General features: G+C 36.8%; 2 protein-coding genes across 3 annotated transcripts; both read left to right on the top strand.

The window, feature by feature from the left end:
• Positions 1–343: 343 nt before the first annotated feature.
• Positions 344–6507, top strand: LOC137727324 (disease resistance protein RPV1-like). 2 transcript variants are annotated; one of them, XR_011067784.1, is made up of 6 exons: positions 344–1398; positions 1630–2707; positions 2890–3165; positions 3277–4299; positions 4423–5061; positions 6163–6507. XR_011067784.1 is itself a non-coding variant. In XM_068466189.1 (5 exons), the coding sequence occupies exons 1-5, from the start codon at positions 917–919 to the stop codon at positions 4915–4917; spliced, it is 3354 nt and encodes a 1117-aa protein (XP_068322290.1). In that variant the 5' UTR covers positions 344–916; the 3' UTR covers positions 4918–6120. The 2 variants fall into 2 exon arrangements, 1 of the variants encoding a protein (XP_068322290.1); XM_068466189.1 differs by lacking the exon at positions 6163–6507 and having other exon boundaries at positions 4423–6120.
• A 3795-nt stretch (positions 6508–10302) lies between these two features.
• Positions 10303–16132, top strand: LOC137727916 (probable methyltransferase PMT24). The gene is made up of 9 exons (XM_068466782.1): positions 10303–10853; positions 11417–12474; positions 12557–12706; positions 13187–13457; positions 13748–13858; positions 13955–14129; positions 14624–14893; positions 15275–15469; positions 15588–16132. Exons 2-9 carry the CDS (start codon positions 11458–11460, stop codon positions 15814–15816), a joined length of 2418 nt encoding a protein of 805 aa, XP_068322883.1. The 5' UTR covers positions 10303–10853; positions 11417–11457; the 3' UTR covers positions 15817–16132.
• The last annotated feature ends 2756 nt before the right edge of the window (positions 16133–18888 follow it).

The following is an 18888-nucleotide window of genomic DNA, read 5'->3' as shown; positions in this document are numbered from 1 at the left end:
CGAACTTCAATAGTTCAATTCACTTCACTCTGAGAATGAATTTCTCGCCTTTTTTTTTTTTTTTTTGGGTCAAAGGTACCTTCGTTACAAACAGAACAAGATTACAAAAATAGGCCCAAGAACAAAAACAAGCATAAAAGAACAAAAAGGACCTGCCAAACAAACATAAACACACAAAAGTCTGGCCCAAAACAGAAATTGGAGCCCAAAACAAAAAAACCTAGCAACTTCATCAAACTTTCTGCATGCACCGCCGCCAGCAACACCAAAGAGGAGACCGAAATCTCGACAGGTAAAGAAGAGACCGAAGCCTCGACATGTGATCTGTAGAAGATGGTAATTGGTGACGGCACTGATGGGTGTGCTTGAAATTAAGATTAGATGGTAAGTTTATCCGTGAAAAATGCTGTATCGTAAATACGACAAAGTGCTTAATTCAAAATAATAGACCCCAGATGGTGCGCTACAAATTATCATGACATCAAGTGGAGGTATATTTTTAAGAAAGTAAATTTTGTAACGAATGCCATAGCGTCTGTGGCTTAAGAGAAAGGAGCTTTGTATTTGTATTTGGGATGCTTGTCTCCCAATGGAAGCTAATGTGGCTTTCCTTTTGGACTGTAATGGCACTGGTTGTGTAAGGGGGTTTCTCCTCTTTAATACGTTCTTTATGATCGAGAGAAACTAGAGCAACGGTCGATGGCGACTGGAACTTATTAGACGGGTGAGATTTGCTGCTCCGCATCGGACGGTTGTAATTGGCCGTTGACATTTCATATTCCATTCCTATGCTTGAAGACCGAGAGATCTGGATTTGATCGGTCTGCGTTTCCATTAAGGGAATAGAGAGAAGAGACTTCCGTTGGGATCCATCGCCACCACGCAATCAAGAAAAAGAAGAAGGCCGAGTATTCCGATGGGATCCACGGCCCCCACGCAAACAACCGATTACGATGTCTTCCTCAGTTTCAGAGGCGAAGACACTCGCAGGAGTTTCGCGGACCAACTACATGCTGCTCTGAGCAACCGAGGAGTCGTCGTATTTGGAGATGATGAACTTCAGAGGGGGCGAGGCATTAAACATCATTTGCTCAAGGCAATTGAAAGATCAAAAATTTCAATCGTCATTCTTTCAAGAGACTACGCCAGTTCAACATGGTGCTTGGATGAGCTTCAGCAAATTATGGAATGGAAGAAATGGGCTCGCCAGATAGTTTTTCCTGTCTTCTATGATGTAAGCCCATCCGAGGTACGAAAACAGACAGGTGATTTCGGTGACTCTTTTGCCGAGCACGAAGGACGTTTCAAAGACAATATCGACATAGTGCGCGCCTGGAGGGATGCTCTTCGTCAATTAGCCAATCTGTCTGGATTTGCCCTACACAAGGCCGAGGATGAGTGAGTAGTTCCTTTCAGTAGCAAATAAATTTTATTTTATTTCAGTTTTTGCTATGTAATATGTATGCTTGTATTCTTTCCTGCTGTAATTTATGATAACATATGTTAAGCTGTCCAAAGAGATGAATTTTCGTTGCCAGCTAGCTTTTCTATTAGTCCTCTCATAAGAGACTACACTCGGGATTCTTTCAAATATTTCCGAAAGATTGACATTTATTTTCTTCTGCATAGGTATGAGGCACAATTTATCCAACGAATTGTTCAATGGGTTTTGAATACATTGCAAACTGTGCCACTGCCATCTTATCTTGAGGACCTAGTGGGAATTGACTCAAGAGTAGAGGAACTAAATAGGCTTTTGGACGTCAAATCTAATGATGTTCGCTTCACAGGGATATGCGGAATGGCTGGGATAGGCAAGTCAACTATCGCCAGAGTGATTTTTAACAACATTTCCAATGAATTTGAAATTTTCCCCTGGATTACTTGTGCAACACAGGGTGATCTGCAACTGCAAAAGAAACTTCTTTACGAGGCTTTGAGTCAAGACATAGAGGTTCCAAATGTTAACGAGGGAGCCACAATGATAAAGAACCTTCTATGTAAGAGAAAGGTTCTTCTCATTTTAGACGATGTTTACAACTTACACCAACTGAAATCATTGGCTGGAAACAGAGAATGGTTTGGTTTGGGGAGCAGAGTCATCATTGCGACTAGAGATGAGGAATTGCTAAGAAAGCATGGTGTAGATAGCATATTTGAAGTTAAGGGATTAAGTGAGGACGAGTCGCATCGGCTCTTTAATAATCACGCCTTTAAAAGTGATGAACCCCGAGAAGATTATTTGGATCTGTCTACACAGTTTGTTCAATATGCTCGAGGCCTTCCTTTAACACTCCAGGTTATGGGATCCGCTTTGCTCCACAGAAGTCGGGAAGGGTGGCATGCTGCATTGGAAAAACTGAAGCATGTTCCTGATAAAAATGTTTCTCAAGTACTTGAAATAAGTTATCATGGACTGGCGGACAACGAGAAAAGAATATTTCTAGATATTGCTTGTTTCTTTCGAGGAATGGACAAGGAACGAGTAGTAGAGATACTAGATTGTTTTGGATTTAATGCGATGGTTGGGATGCAAGATCTTGTGGACAGATGTCTCGTAAGTATTTTAAATAACAAAGTGTGGATGCATGACATGATACAAGAAATGGGACAACGAATTGTACGCAGAGACTCTGTTGTGGATCCGGGAGAGCAAAGCAGGTTGTGGCTTCGTGAGGATGTCATTTATGTATTGAGGAATAATACGGTAAGTGGTTTTGAAGGACGATGAAAGGTCTTAGCTAGGTTTGCTGGATGAAGGATTTCTTATCCACTATTTTGTAATTCATATTATTGTTTTAATAAATTGTTATCGTTTCTTCTTTTAAAAAAAAAAAAAAAAAAAAAATATACTGTCTAATGAACTTATTCTGAATTCTCTGTTGTTAGGGAACAAATGCGGTTGAAGGTATAGCCTTAGACTTGCCTAAATTAGAAGAGGCGTGCTGGGACTTGGAGGCCTTCTCAACGATGCATAATCTCAGATTTCTCCGAATTCATAATTTGCGAATGGCCCAAGGCCCAAAAAAACTTTCTAATGCCTTGAAGTTTCTTGAATGGAGTGGGTATCCTTCAAAACGTCTCCCACGAGAATTTGAATTTGAGCAACTTTGTGAAGTTAACTTGTCCCATAGCAGCGTTGGACAACTTTGGAATAGAACAAAGGTCAGATTATGGGTAGCACATAAAAAGTTGGTTTTTTTTAATTTAATTTTATTATTTTATTTTATTTTTTATAATGAAGTACTAAATTTTGTGCTTTAATGTTTTGAACAGTGCTTAGGCAATCTGAAATTCGTCAATGTTAGCTACTCCCAGAACCTGACCAGGACCCCGGACTTTACAGTTACTCCAAATCTTCATAGATTAATTCTTGAAGGCTGTACAAACTTGGTGATAATCCACCCATCCATTACTGAGCTCAAAAGGCTTATCTTCTTAAATCTTAAGGACTGCAGAAGTCTTAAATGCCTTCCCAAATGTTTTGAAATGGAAAGTCTTCAAATTCTTATTCTTTCTGGTTGTTCAAAAATTAATAAAGTTCCAGAATTTGTGAGACCTATGGAAAACTTGTTGGAACTTTATTTAGATAAGACTGCTGTAGAAGAATTACCTTCTTCAATCGAATGGCTGACTGGCCTTACTTTATTAGACCTGAGAGATTGCAGAAATCTCAGTTCCCTTGCAAGCAGTACTTGCCAGTTGCGTTCCCTCACAAGTCTCAATCTCAGTGGATGCTCAAAGCTTGAAGAACTGCCAAAAAACTTGGGAAAGATGGTTTGTTTGAAGGAGCTTGATGTGGGCGGTACCTCTATTAATGATCTACCATCCTCCATTTCCCGCCTGGAAAATCTTGAATTGTTATCCCTTTGTGGTTGCAAATCGATGCGAAGAAAGAAGACAAGTCCACTGAGTTTGCTGTTGCCGACCACTGATTCTGGTTTGCTTTCTTTAACAGGACTGAATCTCAGTGACTGTAATCTTGAGGAGGTAACAATCCTGGAAAATCTTGGCTGCTTGTCCTCAATGGTATCGCTTAATCTAAGTAAAAACAGTTTTGTTAGTCTTCCCAAGAGCATCACAGAGCTGTCTAAGCTTCAGATTTTGAATTTGGGTGGTTGTCAGAGGCTTAAAAAATTGCCGGACATTTCAGCAGAATTGAACTTCAGTGTTGAGGGAAAAGGCAGTTATTCACAGGAAAGGCTGTCATCATGTTTCAGTTTTATTAATTGCTTTGAAGTGATTGACGACCAAGGCTGCAACAATGTAGCATTTGCAGCGTTAAGGAGATTCCTTGAGGTTCTCTCTCTCTCTCTCTCTCTCTCTCTCTCTCTCTCTCTCTCTCTCTCTCATTTTGTACTTATTTATAAGACGGACATATCAATTGTTTAACTTCACTATTTTTAATTTTGTATTATGTAGGGAATCCCTTACGTAGGGAATAAATTTGAAGCTATATATCCTGGCAGTGAAATTTCTGAGTGGTTTAGTTATCGAAGTGAGAGGCCTGTTGTAAGCGTGGAGCTCCCTCAACACTGGTATCAGAACGAGTGGATGGGATATGCATTGTGTGCTGTTTTCACTCTCCGTCGACGACTCCCACCTAATCTGCTTGGTAAATGGAACTATGGAACCCATAGCACTGCACATGGTCTTCGTTGCGAAGTGAAGCCTGGGAATTTGGGTGTAGGTGGCTGGTGTCCTTCCTTCGCCTGCAGCGAAGAATTAGGGCAAATTGAGAAAGAGCACCTTTGGCTATCCTTTATATCTGGTGCATACTTTGGTACAATATGGCAAGACAGTTGTCATCACCTTGAGTTTACATTTAAAACCTTAGGCCATGGTTTGGAGGTGAAGAGGTGTGGAGTCCGTCTCATCTACAAGAGAGATTTGGTTGGTTTAAAGCAACCTTTTTGACCAAACATCACTTGTGCGCAATCATGAATTTGACTATCCCTTTATCTAGAGGAAACAAGCAAAACAAGCAACTCCAGTGAGTATGATGCAGTCTCAAAGAACATCCGTTTATCCAAGGAAGCTGGAAACTGGTTATGAGATGAGGTACTTTCTTTACCTGGTGAATGAACTATGCAAAGAGGACGTGTCTTTTTTTAACTCATGTATATTATCTTAATCGACGTCATGCACAATTTTATTATAGTTGTTTCTTTTTTCTGAGTGAAATGCTTGAAAGGCGTTATGGTAATTAACAATGCATCCGTGAGAATCAGATTCAACTGTATTTGTTCAATGAGTGTAAATTGCATTGGAATGATCTGTCTGTACTTCTTGCTTAGACCTTATGCATCCGAATTCAGCCCTCAATGATATCCAAATTGATAAATTGCCCATCATCTGGACGCCTAAAGTTGATCATAAAAAAATATGGACCCCAAAATTTGAGGGGTATTTGAATCATCAAAAACTTTGACGGGGTAGTGGTGCAATGTCCTTAATTTTAATTCAGATTTTCTGAAGGCTCGGGTTGCCAAGAACCCATGTTAGGCTACAAACAGGTTTCTGAGAAAGTTGGAGTGGGGTTGTACATTGAAGAATGTAATTGATAGGCTAAAACTATGAGTGAGTTTGTTGTTTCTAGTAAAGGCGATTTTAAAAGATTCAGAAGATATGATGACACTTCATATGGTCCAGTGATATTTCTCTTCACTATTTTAGATTCAACTTCCTTGCTGGATGGTGAGTGAGTTGTATCTCTCATAGTCCTTGAGTTGCATCTCTCATAGTCCTTGAGTTGCATCTCTCATTGTCCTTTGAAAGAATCTCTAGTAAATTGACTCATGCTAAATTGTTTAATCACTTTACATAAAACTTGTGTGATAAGCCACTCAGTGCTAGGGGTGGGCACTTGAAACCCAAAACTGAAACCCAAACACATGAACCAAATCGGACAGCACGAATGGCTCGGTTTTGTGGTTTTGAAACGGTTTGGTTTTGATTTTGGCTTTTGAAAACTGCATCGAAACCAAAACCGCACCTCAAATTAGATGTCCTGTTTTAATTGGTGGTTTGTTAGAGTCTAGATCTAGTGTGTACATTTCATAATAATGATTATTTTTCCCAAAGTTATAACCCTCATCAAGCTTGATTATTTTTCCCATTATAACCCTCATCAAGCTTGGCATCTTCACTGTTTCTTTACAGGAAAAGATGAACATTTTATTACCAGTAAAAGCACCTCAGAATCCTAATTTTCAAGTTCAGAATGATGGCTAATCAGCAATGCAAATGAAAACTCAAAAAGAAACAATGAGCATCAAATAAGAGTTAGTCACAAAATGAGAGATACAAAGACCAATCTCTGATCAAATAATAAGCCACATCACTTCATTTGGGTGCTTTTTCCTGCTCAGTCACAGAGTCCGTCATTTGTGCAATTAGCTAGTTAGGCTAAGCTAGTTGTTTATATATCATTCTCCCATATCATTTTCTTGCTGTGATCAAATGTACATTAGAGAATAGAGAGAGCAGTAAAGAAAAGAATTCTCATGTGGGTTGATTAATTAATGTATTGTGTGAAAAATGAGACCGTGTTATGAGTAGATAGGTATAAATTTTAAATTGTAAATTATTTTTTCTTCTAAAATCGAACCAAAACCGTTTGAAACGGCACCGAACCAAACCAAATGGTTTGTTTCATTTTGGTTTTTGGCTTCAAAACTACATCGGAAAAAGTTTTTGTTTTGGTTGCAGTTTCACTCAAAACCGCACCAAACCGAACCGTGCCCACCCCTACTTAGTACTACGGTCTAGTGATATTCTTCTTCACTCGTAAATAAGAGGTTTTAGGTTCGATTCTCACCAAAAACGAACTTGAACCAAATTATTGCTAACCTATTGTGAGACTTAGCTCACCCCTCCTCCTTCTTAAGGTAGATAATATTATTTATTAAAAAAAAAAAAAAAAAAAAACGTGTGTGATAATTCTTAATATTATGAAGATTCATGTGTCGGGTGTGCCATTAATATGAAATAACGATATGGTGAGGTTTATAGGGCTCACTTTCTAAATTGGTCAAAATAAATGAAAACCGTATGAGACCTATTAAAACCAAATGCCGCACATAGAGATATGCCCACTGTGTTTTCAAACCGCCATCACCCTTTATCAATAAAAAGGACCCTAGACTTCCCAGGTTCGTGCACAATTATATATTAAATAAAAAAACACAACTTGATCTGAATTTCTTTAGATTTTGATTTGTGTAGAGAAAATGGTGCAAAGTATTGAGGCATCTGAATACCAAGATGAGGGGAAAGATGACTCTATTTTTAAAGGGTGCTTGCGATTCTCAAACATCGTATCTATGATTTACTAAACGTATATCTTAGTTGCATTTTTATTTATAAACATTGTGTTTAAGTGTTTAGAAAAGTTCGAACTAGTCATGTTTGTCTTATTTGTGTCGTTTTCATGTCATACCCGTTATCTTAACAATTTATGTTGTGTCATACCCATTATCTTAACAGATTCTTAACCAGTGACCATATTACAACCAATTTTGTTAACAAGTTGGCCTGGAACGTGTTACTTTACTGTAGTATCGTGTCGGGTTAATGGGTTAATAAATTGTCAGGGCTAATGAGTAGATTTGGCAAACGGCTCATCTTTGTCTTGTTGTCGTACTTGTTATTTTAATGGATCATGTCATGTCAGACCCGTTATCCTAAAAGGTGACCTGATAACGACTCAATCCGTTGCTAGGTTGATACGAAACCTGTTAAATTTATGTCGCATTAACAAGTCGTGCAATTATATATTGATTTTTGTCATTATTACAATAAATATCTTAATTGTAGAACATGTGGAATTAAATTCTTTATTTCATATAAATACTAGTATGTGTTATAATTTTCTTGTGAGAATTATGATACCAATGTTATTTCAAAATTCCTCTAAGCAACTATTTTTAATACCCTTTATTCTTCACTGAATAAAATAAAAATAGGGTAAATTGAACTTTCCCCTCTTATTTTCTGGCGTTTCTAAAACTTTGTTTAATTTAAAAAAAAAAAAATTGAGGAAGACAAGTCACAAATTTATTGATTGTTCATTTATTTATTTTGTTTTAGGGTAACGTTATCGGCACTAAGAGCTGAATAACTTAGGAGGCATCCATGGCTGTGTTCCTGAATCAAAGGTCATGTGGCTCCTGATATTTCTTCTCTGGCATGGCCAGAGTCAACCAACTTACCAAGGTGCTAGTCCCCAAAGCATGCACCGACAAAATTGACAATGCTTTCATGTCTAAACTTACCAAGGTGCTAGTCCCCAAAGTCAACCAACTTACCAAGGTGCTAGTCAAGAGAAAAGGGATTCTAAAGCTATTTATACAGCAAAAGAGTCCTAAGTATTCGTAGCTGTTGAGCATTCGAACAAACTATGTCTATAGCTGTAACTTTCAAACCAACTCTTCTAACAGCTTACATAAGCTAGACCGATCCCCACCATTTAAATATAAACAAATAGTCACCATACATTTTTTTTTTTGGGTCGAAATAGCACTTTAATGTAAGGAAAATTGCAATTTGTGAAAGATGGGCCTAGCTCCAAACAAAACACAAAACTTTACATCAAACAAAGCAAGACATATAAGATAAAATATACTCCACCAAAGTAAAACAACCACCCAAAACCCATAGGGAGACCCATACATTTGTAGGCCCGTAGGCAACAATAATAGAAAGACAACAAAAACCCTAATCTTCATCATCCAAATGATCGCCGCTGTTGCTGCTGCCGCGGCAAAAGAAACCCGTCGCCCCAAAAGAAAAAGTGTACTTGAACCATAAACTAGATCTGAGAATTTTGTGCAAAATCCATCCACACCTGCAAGGAAAGTCACAAAACGTAACAAGAGGAGCGGGAGGGCAAAGGGGGTGCATAAAACATCCTTGTTCCACATTGCGTCCAAATTTTTTTGGCAAGTCGGTTCCGCAGTGGGCTGGGAGTGTTGGATCTTGTGTCAAAATATAGCCCAATATTCCAAGATCTAAATCGTGATTCTGGGTTGGATAAATTGACCATTGTCTAAATTTTTGTGGTGTTGAACTGTAGTTCTTGGTTTAGGTTATTAGAGATTGAAATTTTAGCATTTTGTTTGTAAGAAGAAAACCTTAATTATTTTAAAACATATATATTATTTTCACTCCCACCTTTCTTCTCGTTTTATCTAATTTAATAATTTTTATTTTTAGCATTTTGTTTGTAAGAAGAAAACCTTAATTATTTTAAAACATATATATTATTTTCACTACCACCTTTCTTCTCGTTTTATCTAATTTAATAATTTTTATTTTTAGTCACAGTTTAATTTATTTATTTTTTAAGGACATCAATACATTTTTACATTAAGAAGAAGGGGAGTTCGGCTAAGCCACACAATGGGTAACCTAATTTGATATCGAAATCGCCATCCACAAGATTTAAACTTAAGACCTCTCACTTCCAAGTGAAGAAGAATATCACTAGACCGTAATACTAAATGGCTATTATTAGTCACAGTTTTGATTCGGTAATTTTCACCTACCCTAGGTTTGGAGGGTGACAAGCAGTCCCAAACAAGTTTTAATATTCTAAATTATTTAAATATTTCATATTATTGCCACTTAGTATTATGATGTAATTGTATTATTCTTCATTTGTAAGTGAGGGATGTTATGTTCAATACTTGCTAAAGACGAAGTAGAACCATATTGTTATGTTTGATTCAATGTAAGTCTTAGCCTACTCGGCGGTACTCCCTCACCCCCTCTAGTGTAGGATAGTATGTTGTAAATTACCTCAATTTTTCTGTTTTTTCTTTTCTTGCATTTTTTAATCTCTTTACATAAAATGCATGACAATCCTTCATAATGTGAAAAATCCTGTGTCGGTAGAGCAATTAATTTAAAGATAATGATGAATTAACGATATAGTAATGTCTATAGGGTCCACTTTCCAAATTGGTCTGAATAAATGAAAAATGATATGAGACCTATCAAAACCTAATCATGTGTACAAATATATCAACTGTGTTTTCAAAACCAAGATGAGGAGGAATTTGGAGGCATACTCTCTCTTTCCTCTCTACATAGCCGGCCACTAGAGGAAGTTTTCACTAGCATCAAAACTTCTTGTAGACTTCCGTCTCCTCTTCACATCTCAACCTTGATGTGGAAATTTAGAGGCTTTCAACTTTGGGAACTTTAGAAATTTTATTCACCAAATCCATGAAGAGAAAAAGAACAAACAAAGAACTTAAGTGGAACACGAGAATGACTCAAGTAAAACATGTTATGACATTCGAAACCACTAATACAAGTAGTGTGTAAAACTCTCGTCACATGACGGTATGTTGGTGACTTACACACCACAATACAGATAAACTCATTTTGTGCTAGTTAGTCTCCATGACTGACACCCATTGAAAAGATTTCTTCTTTTTTGAATTTTTTCTGGTGGATCACCGTCCTTTGCATAAATCTCTCTTGCTGTTTAGTACGCTGCGCATTGGACTTTATTGACGACCATTGCTTTTTACAACTTATCCTTAGCTGGAATTCCCGGATCCCATAAAAAAACCTATAGAAATACAAGTAGATCTCCTTCCTTACTCTCCCATCCATTCCTCACTCTGATATTTTCTTCCGTTACTTAACAATAATGGTGATGGTGAAAGACAATTGAAATGAAATAGTTGTAGGAGAGAAGAGGACAGCTTCAATTATAAATCAGAGAGACACCCCCACACTGAGTGACCGACCAGCTCTCTCTCCCTCTCTCTCTCCACACGATAGTAATGGAGTGAGAAGGCAGCAAGACCCTACACTTCTTCAATCACGCAGTGACCCAAGTAAGAAAATTCTCACTCTAAATCTTCTCATGTATTATATTGCTTATCATTATTTGATCAGATCTTTGTTTTGGTTGTTTTAATGATCCAAGTACTTTCGTTTTTCTGATGAATAAAAGCAACGACATGCAAAGACAATCAAGTTTGTTGCTTTTGAATATTCCCAGTATAGAGTTTGTATCAGTTCGCGTTTATTTTCCTGCACTTTCTCACCAACCAAACAATACGTTGTTCTTATTATTGACTCACCATTTCGTTTTGTGTTTGTTGGGTTTTTTTTTTTTTTTTTTTTTTTTTTTTATGCTGAAAGTTGGGTTATATTCACTTTTTTTCTAAAGAACTAATTTGTTTGGGGATGTTCTTGTTGAAATCCAACAGAAAAAAGTTCTGATTTTTCTGGGTTTTTTTGTTAATTGATGGATCTGGTTTCTTTGGAAGATCCAATTTGCTTTATCAGTTACTTATTCAATGTCCTTGAGAAAATGATATCACCTTCAAGAAACAATCTTTGAGAGCAGAAATAACATTGGTAGCTGAGTCTGTTTTGTTATTGCCCTTCTCAGGTGATTTAATAACTTGGGATATCGATCTTCACATCGAAACGATGGCTGTGGGGAAGTATTCCCGAGTTGATGGAAGGAAGTCATCGAATTGTTGTTCAAAGACTAGTCTGGTTGTTTTTGTAGCGTTTTGTTTAATTGGGGTCTGGATGTTGATGTCAACAGTTGTTCCGATTCAGAATCAAGGGTCATCATCTGAGGAGACCATGGATGACGTAAACGGGCAAGTTATAACTGAAAAAAATTCAAAGCAATTCGAAGACAGTTCGGGGGAACTATCGGGAACTGTAGCAAAAGAGGATGAAAATGGCAGTGGTTTGCAGAGTGAAAGCCATTTGGATATTAAGAATGACCAAAATGTTGAGGATGGGTCTGTGAATACAACGGAAGAAAAACAGGAAGAAGTGGTTTCAAGGGAGGGATCTGAGGAGAAGACCGAGCCAGAAAGTGACAATGGTGGTGAGGGAAATCAGCAAGAGAAGCTTGTGGAAGAGAGATCTGATGAGAAACCTTCGATCGAACAGGGAAAAAAGACAGAGGAAATAACTGATCAAGAAGCTAGTTCAGGCGATGGGGAGTCCAATTCCGAAGCTGGAAGAACGGAGGTGGAAGAGAGTTCAGGTACAAAGACATCTGGAGAGGAGACTTCTGATGAAGTAAAGCAGGAAGAGGAAGCTAGTAGTCAGACTGAGACGGAAAAGGTTGAGAAAGATCAGGAAAAAAGTGATACCAGTGGTAACACAGAAAGCCAGGAAACTACAGCTGAAAATGAGCAAGGGACAACTGAAGTTGTGGAGTCGCAGAATGAGAAGGAAACCCAAGAATCTTCGTCAGCTGAACGTAAGAGTGGGCATCATGAATGGAAGTGGAAAGTCTGTGATGTCACGGCTGGGCCAGACTACATCCCTTGTCTTGACAATTGGGGATCTATCAAGAAGCTTCCAGGTAGAGGCCACTATGAACACCGAGAGAGGCACTGCCCTGATGAAGCTCCCACCTGTCTTGTTCCCCTACCAGAAGGATATAAACGACCCATTCAGTGGCCCACAAGCAGGGACAAGGTATACCATCTGTCTAGTGGAACAGAAACAGTTACCTTTTTTAATCCTTGAAATTGAAATATGTTCTTGGTTCATGATGCAGATATGGTACCACAATGTCCCTCACACGAAGCTCGCAGAAGTTAAAGGGCACCAAAATTGGGTTAAGGTTACCGGTGAATACCTCACATTTCCTGGTGGCGGAACTCAGTTTATAAATGGCGCTCTTCATTACATTGATTTTATTCAAAAAGTGAGTCCTCTTGATACATCATCTTATTTTGCCATGTCCTGTCCTCACATTAAGTTGCGTATGTTGAATGCTATAGAAGTTTTATGAAATCCGTACTTTCTATAGTATAGTAACATTCAGCCAAAAGCTATTAAAGGAAGATACACATGGGTTTTCTTTATTCCATTACTTAATAGTGGGTTTGAATTTTATGCAATGCAGTTCCATCTAATTTCATATCTTCATCAATGCATCGTTTCCATCTCATTGTCTTCATTTTCCCATGGATAGCATGAATTCCTGTTCTTTGGGATGCAGTTCCCAGCTGATTTCATCTCTCTTTTTGTTGTTCTTTTACTGAGTATACTCTAGTATTCAGAATTATTATCTTACTGCTCCAAATTTTCAATATTATAAAAAATAGCATTATTTGTTGGTGAAAGTTTTTTTATTTTTGAATATTTCAGTGTGTAAAGTGTATATTTTGTTATGGCTATGCAGTCTCTTCCCGATATCGCATGGGGTAAAAGAAGCCGTGTGATATTGGATGTTGGGTGTGGTGTAGCTAGCTTTGGAGGATTTCTATTTGAAAGAGATGTTCTTGCTATGTCATTTGCTCCCAAGGATGAGCACGAAGCCCAAGTACAATTTGCACTAGAACGGGGAATCCCTGCCATATCAGCTGTTATGGGTACCAAAAGACTACCCTACCCAAGTTCTGTGTTTGATCTTATCCACTGTGCACGGTGTAGAGTCCCTTGGCATATTGAAGGTAATGTTTTCACTATATATATATTATATATTTTATACATACATACAGGAAGCCTTTAAGGGAAGGGATCCCCTCTTGACCATTAGATTTGGCTTTAATGAAATTTTGTGGTTGAGATTCTGTGGCCTGTGATTTAATCTCAACCACAGAATTTCATTAAAGCCAAATCTAATGGTCAGGAGGGTGTCCCCATTTTTTTTGAAAAATGGAGCCTATATATACACACACACATACATGCGTTGTTTTAGTCCCTATATATTTGTAGAGATATAATTTGAGTTCCATTGCAGGGGGTAAACTGCTCCTGGAGCTTAATCGTGTCTTGCGACCTGGTGGTTATTTTGTCTGGTCTGCTACTCCAGTTTACCAAAAGCTTCCTGAAGATGTTGGCATTTGGAAAGGTAGAATACTTCCTACTACATTGTTTGCCTTTGAAGCATCTTGTATTTTGGTTGCTTCTATCTAACATTCTTTCTCCTCATGTTATTTATTGACAGCTATGTCGAAATTAACAAAGTCAATGTGCTGGGATCTAGTGGTTATTAAAAAGGACAAACTCAATGGAGTGGCTGCTGCCATATATAGAAAACCCTCTACCAATGAGTGCTACAATAAAAGATCACGCAATGACCCTCCTCTCTGCAGTGAATCTGATGATCCAAATGCTGGCTGGTACTTCACCTTTTTATCTAAATGTTTAAGCATTGGCATTTATTTATGTTTGTTACTGGTGGTCTCTAGTACAGAAATTGGAAGTGGCATAAAAGAAGGATCCAAAATAATCGAAAAAACTTTTAGGTTGACTAATGGGAGGATTTTGTAGCGCAGAAAATTCTTCATGTGCTGTGAACTTGAGATGCATAAATTTCAAAGCTTTAATTTGTACTTGCCATTGCAAGATTGACCACAAGTGTTGAACTGAAAGAACTTTAAATGATAGTATCTCCTCTTTTCATACTTTTTGAGTTGCTTATAAAATCTGAGGTGATAAGTTCCGTTTGAACAAAAATAATTGGAAATTGATGTCATTAGATTTTTCAAGTTCGTCCTTATGCTAAATTGGTCTGCTAAACACCATCAAATGTGATGGTTCAGAAAATATTTTACATTATTGAAGTACCTTAAATTTCCAACATTGTTAAGAGTTCTTTATATTTCTCCATCAGGAATGTAACATTGGAGGCATGCATGCACAAAGTCCCGGAGGGTGTATTAGACCGTGGATCTCAGTGGCCTCCGCAATGGCCATCAAGGTTGCAGAAACCACCATACTGGTTAAAGTCTCTGCTTGATGTTGATGGGAAATCTGCCCAAGAAGATTTCATTTCTGACTACAAGCATTGGAAAAAAGTTGTTTCTGAGACCTATTTGAATGGGATGGGAATCAATTGGTCTACTGTAAGGAATGTCATGGACATGAGAGCTGTATACGGAGGGTAAGCAATTATTAATCTTTAACTTTCCTTTTTCCTTATGACAGCATCACCGTCTCTAATTCTCTCGAAGAGTAAATCACCCAGTTACCCGCCTTCTATTTTCTTCCTCCTTTTTCACTGTTGATTATTTGTATTTCCAACATCTTGGTATCTGAAGGTGAAAAATTCTGACTGGAATGTCCTTAGATGCAAATACATGGTTGAAAAATTCAGATCAGTTGGAGTTGTGTGTCATATTCTTTGTTAGAAAAATAATCATCTCCTTTTGGCTACTGTTTGTGATTCTTATATCTCTTGTGCGAAATGCTTTTCCTTTCCAGTGCAGTGAAGAATGTTGGAATCTTTCACATAGCCTGACTTTTCTTTCACAACGGCTTGTAGGTTTGCTGCAGCTCTAAAAGACTTAAAAGTTTGGGTTATGAATGTAGTCCCAGTTGACTCTCGTGACACGCTTCCAATAATCTATGAGCGCGGTTTAATTGGGATTTATCATGATTGGTGTGAATCGTTCAGTACGTACCCCAGATCTTATGATCTTTTACACGCAGATCATCTTTTCTCTGTCCTTAAGAAAAGGTATGTATACAACATTTCCGTTTTGTTACTTGTAAAAAAGACATTTACTGCAGTTTTAAATCGCAAGAAATTCCCCCAACATTTCCTCTGATTCAATATGGTTATGTTCTGGCTACAGATGCAGCTTAGTGGCAGTGATTGCAGAAGTTGATAGGATACTGAGGCCAGAAGGGAAACTAATTGTATGGGACAACGCTGAAACCTTAAATGAGATTGAGAGTATGGCTAAATCTCTGCAATGGGACATCCGATTTACTTACTCAAAAGACAACGAGGGTTTGCTGTACGTTCAGAAGACGTTTTGGCGTCCTGCAGAGAAGGAAACAATTCTGTCGGCCATTGCTTAAATGCTTCAATCTGCATCTTTGACGGCCTAAGGCTTAATCGATACTGGCATTATAGCCATTAAGTATTCTTTTGTTTGCTTATCCATTAACGTATAAGGATCAAGTATCTATAAACTAAATTAATCCGTTAATGTGTAAATTTCACGTAATTTATATTCTTTCAGCTTCAGAATCCCCCAAAAGCTCCTCCTTTTCTTTACTAAGTGAACTTATTCCCTGTTGAAAAGAGGGGATATTTGGCTTACAATTTTTGTATCTTGATATTCTGAGTATAAATGGAAGTGAAATACTCAAACCCAGTATTGTAGTCTTTCGACATGTTACTGCTCTTTTCTTACTACTACTACTGCTGAAGTTGCTGTCTTTTGGGTATATTATCATGGATACGATATGTTCGAAATACGGTATATCATTTTTTTGAACGTCATTTTAGTTAAAAGAACGTTGCTGCGTGGTATAGAGGATTAGATTGGAATGGATTACTCTCTAAATTCAAGGTGTATTAAAGATAGAGGAAAATGATTTTTTTTTCTTGAGTGGATTAGAATGGGATTATACGTGAAGGAAACTTCTCCATTTTAATCTTAACATTTTGAGGAGGATTGGAATGGATAAATTTTCTTCTTAAGTAATTCATCTTATAAACACATTATAGAGATGAGGTACTAAAATTGCAAAAACCAACTAGACTTGGAAAACAATTTAATTATATATCATGAGTACATCGTTATCATGGCCTTCCATCAATAATGTTAAGTGGAGAGAAACTTATATATGTCATTGTATCATTGACACGAAACACGATGATAAAAGTTTACCCGTACCATGTAAGTCCATCTTCTAGACTCGCGCTGCAAGCCAATACGGTTGCTAACTTTGTATATATGTTTTTCCAATGAATGAGAAATTATCTTTTCCATCGTATCAGTTTATAATTCTTAGAAAAGTAGACATAAGTAGTCAAATTAATTAAACCAGTATATTTTTCTTCTGCACCCAAGTTCGAGTCATACAAGATCAGAGTAAAATATGACATATGACTATATTAAAAATAGAATATGACATATGACTGTTAAAAATATTGACCATAGAGACATGGTTCAGTATTTTGAGTGAGAACTGACCCTACCACTTTGAGATAGAGTGCAGTGCCCATCTCCTTCCAACTCCTCTTGTCCCTAAGAGCCCGCATAAATTTAAAGATTATCTTTCACCCGACATTCTTCCAACTTTTACGATTTTATAACTCTCAGACACACATTCGCTGAAAATTTCTTTTATATAGGGAATAGTTCTCTTCTCTGTGCGGGACTTAACTAGCTATATCGAATGCTCAGAAAGTTTGTTAGTAAATATCACAAGGAAAATGCATTCGATCCTTTGTAATCATTCACTCATCTCGTTTGTGGTATGATTAATCATAGACTGCTCAATGACAGACTAGCACTGTGAATAATTGAAGACGGCTGCCGTTTACAAGTGTTTGTTTTGAATATCTATTCATTACAAATATTGAATTTTTATGTTATAGTCTCTGCGTCATTATGACATGAACCGATGAGCTAATTTGGTATAATTCATAATTATACAAAAACATATATGTCATAGTATCAAAATGGAAGTTTGTAAGGAAGCCAGGACTTTTTTTTTTTTTTTTTGATAATAATGTGATATTGAATTAATCATTGACATAATTGTATCTAAATCGTATCTTGCAAGTGAAAATGAAGACTATTAAATCATATTAGTCGTTAGCCAAGACTTAATTCTTTTTTACTTAAGTTTGAGAGGTGTTTTTTTGGAAGGATCTGATCCGAAACAATGTTTCCAATTTCGGTTTCAAAATTTTGGAATCAAATCGGATTGGACCACAATTTTTAAATTCGAAATTGTTGGCATATTCGGAAATTTGAAATTCAGAGTAATCTAGGAGATTTCGTAATATAATTCACAAATTCATATATTTTATAAGTTTTTGAATATCCTCTAATTTTTTATACATGCAACTTATTGTACTCTTTTCTTAATATTTGGTGTACGCTTATGTATAAATTCAATTAATTTGTGGTATACTAGTATATATGCTTATGCTTTTTAATACGTAAGCGTATGTATAACATAAAAATAATGAACAAATTGGATCCAAAACTAACAATAAAATCCAAAAATTGATTACAAAATATATAATTGAGAAAACAACTATAAAAAAAATAAGAATATTTCGGAAAGTTATTTTATCGGAATAAGTTTAAAACACTTGGAAAAAGTTCAGATGAAAATCCCTATATGCATACCAATTTTTGTTCCAATTTTTCGGAATAAAATTTTTTACTGTCGAAATCGAAATCATTATTCCAACTTTTAACCCTACACAGTTGATTAATTTAAGGAGGCAGATTCTTTGTCCTCCCGTGCCCTCTTGTTTGTGTGGTCACAATTAAGTCACGTCAATATTTTATATTACTATTCTTTTTTGTCTTATTATCTCTATAAAAAAATATATAAAATGTTGACGTGGTTTAACCGTGACCATATAAAACAGAAGAACACGAAAGGGCAAGAAAAATGAAAGGACAGAGAATCTGCCTCCTTAATTTAATCATGTCTTCTGTGATTGTCGGAATGAATTCACTTCTGAACTAAGGGATGGACCTCTATAACTAGGAAAATGTGGTGCTCTAATCACAACCCTTTTCATAAAAATATACTAATATCTCACTGACACCACTGGTAGCCATTACTTTTTGTTGTAAAACTATTTCTTTTGTTGGCAAAATAGCATACAAAAAGTGTCGAGATGCTTCCTTTGAACTCCTTTAGAATTTTTCTCATCAACTTTAAAATAGCTAGGCTTGTTTGTTTTGCTATGAGTAATCTCAAAAAAAGGAAAAGCAAACTCTCCCCTCGTGCTTGCATGATTGAAATTCAATACTAACAATAAATAATAAAGCTATAATTTTAAGTTGGGTTTTCTCGACCATAGGCTTAAAAAGTTTGTACCGGTTTAAAGAGTAAAATTTCTACTATTGTAGTTCGACAACCAAGTCTTACACGTAGTTTGACTCGCCTAAT

This window comes from Pyrus communis, chromosome 3 (assembly GCF_963583255.1).
Source record: "Pyrus communis chromosome 3, drPyrComm1.1, whole genome shotgun sequence".
Taxonomy (NCBI): domain Eukaryota; kingdom Viridiplantae; phylum Streptophyta; class Magnoliopsida; order Rosales; family Rosaceae; genus Pyrus; species Pyrus communis.
This window is presented reverse-complemented; position numbering and strand designations above follow the sequence as displayed.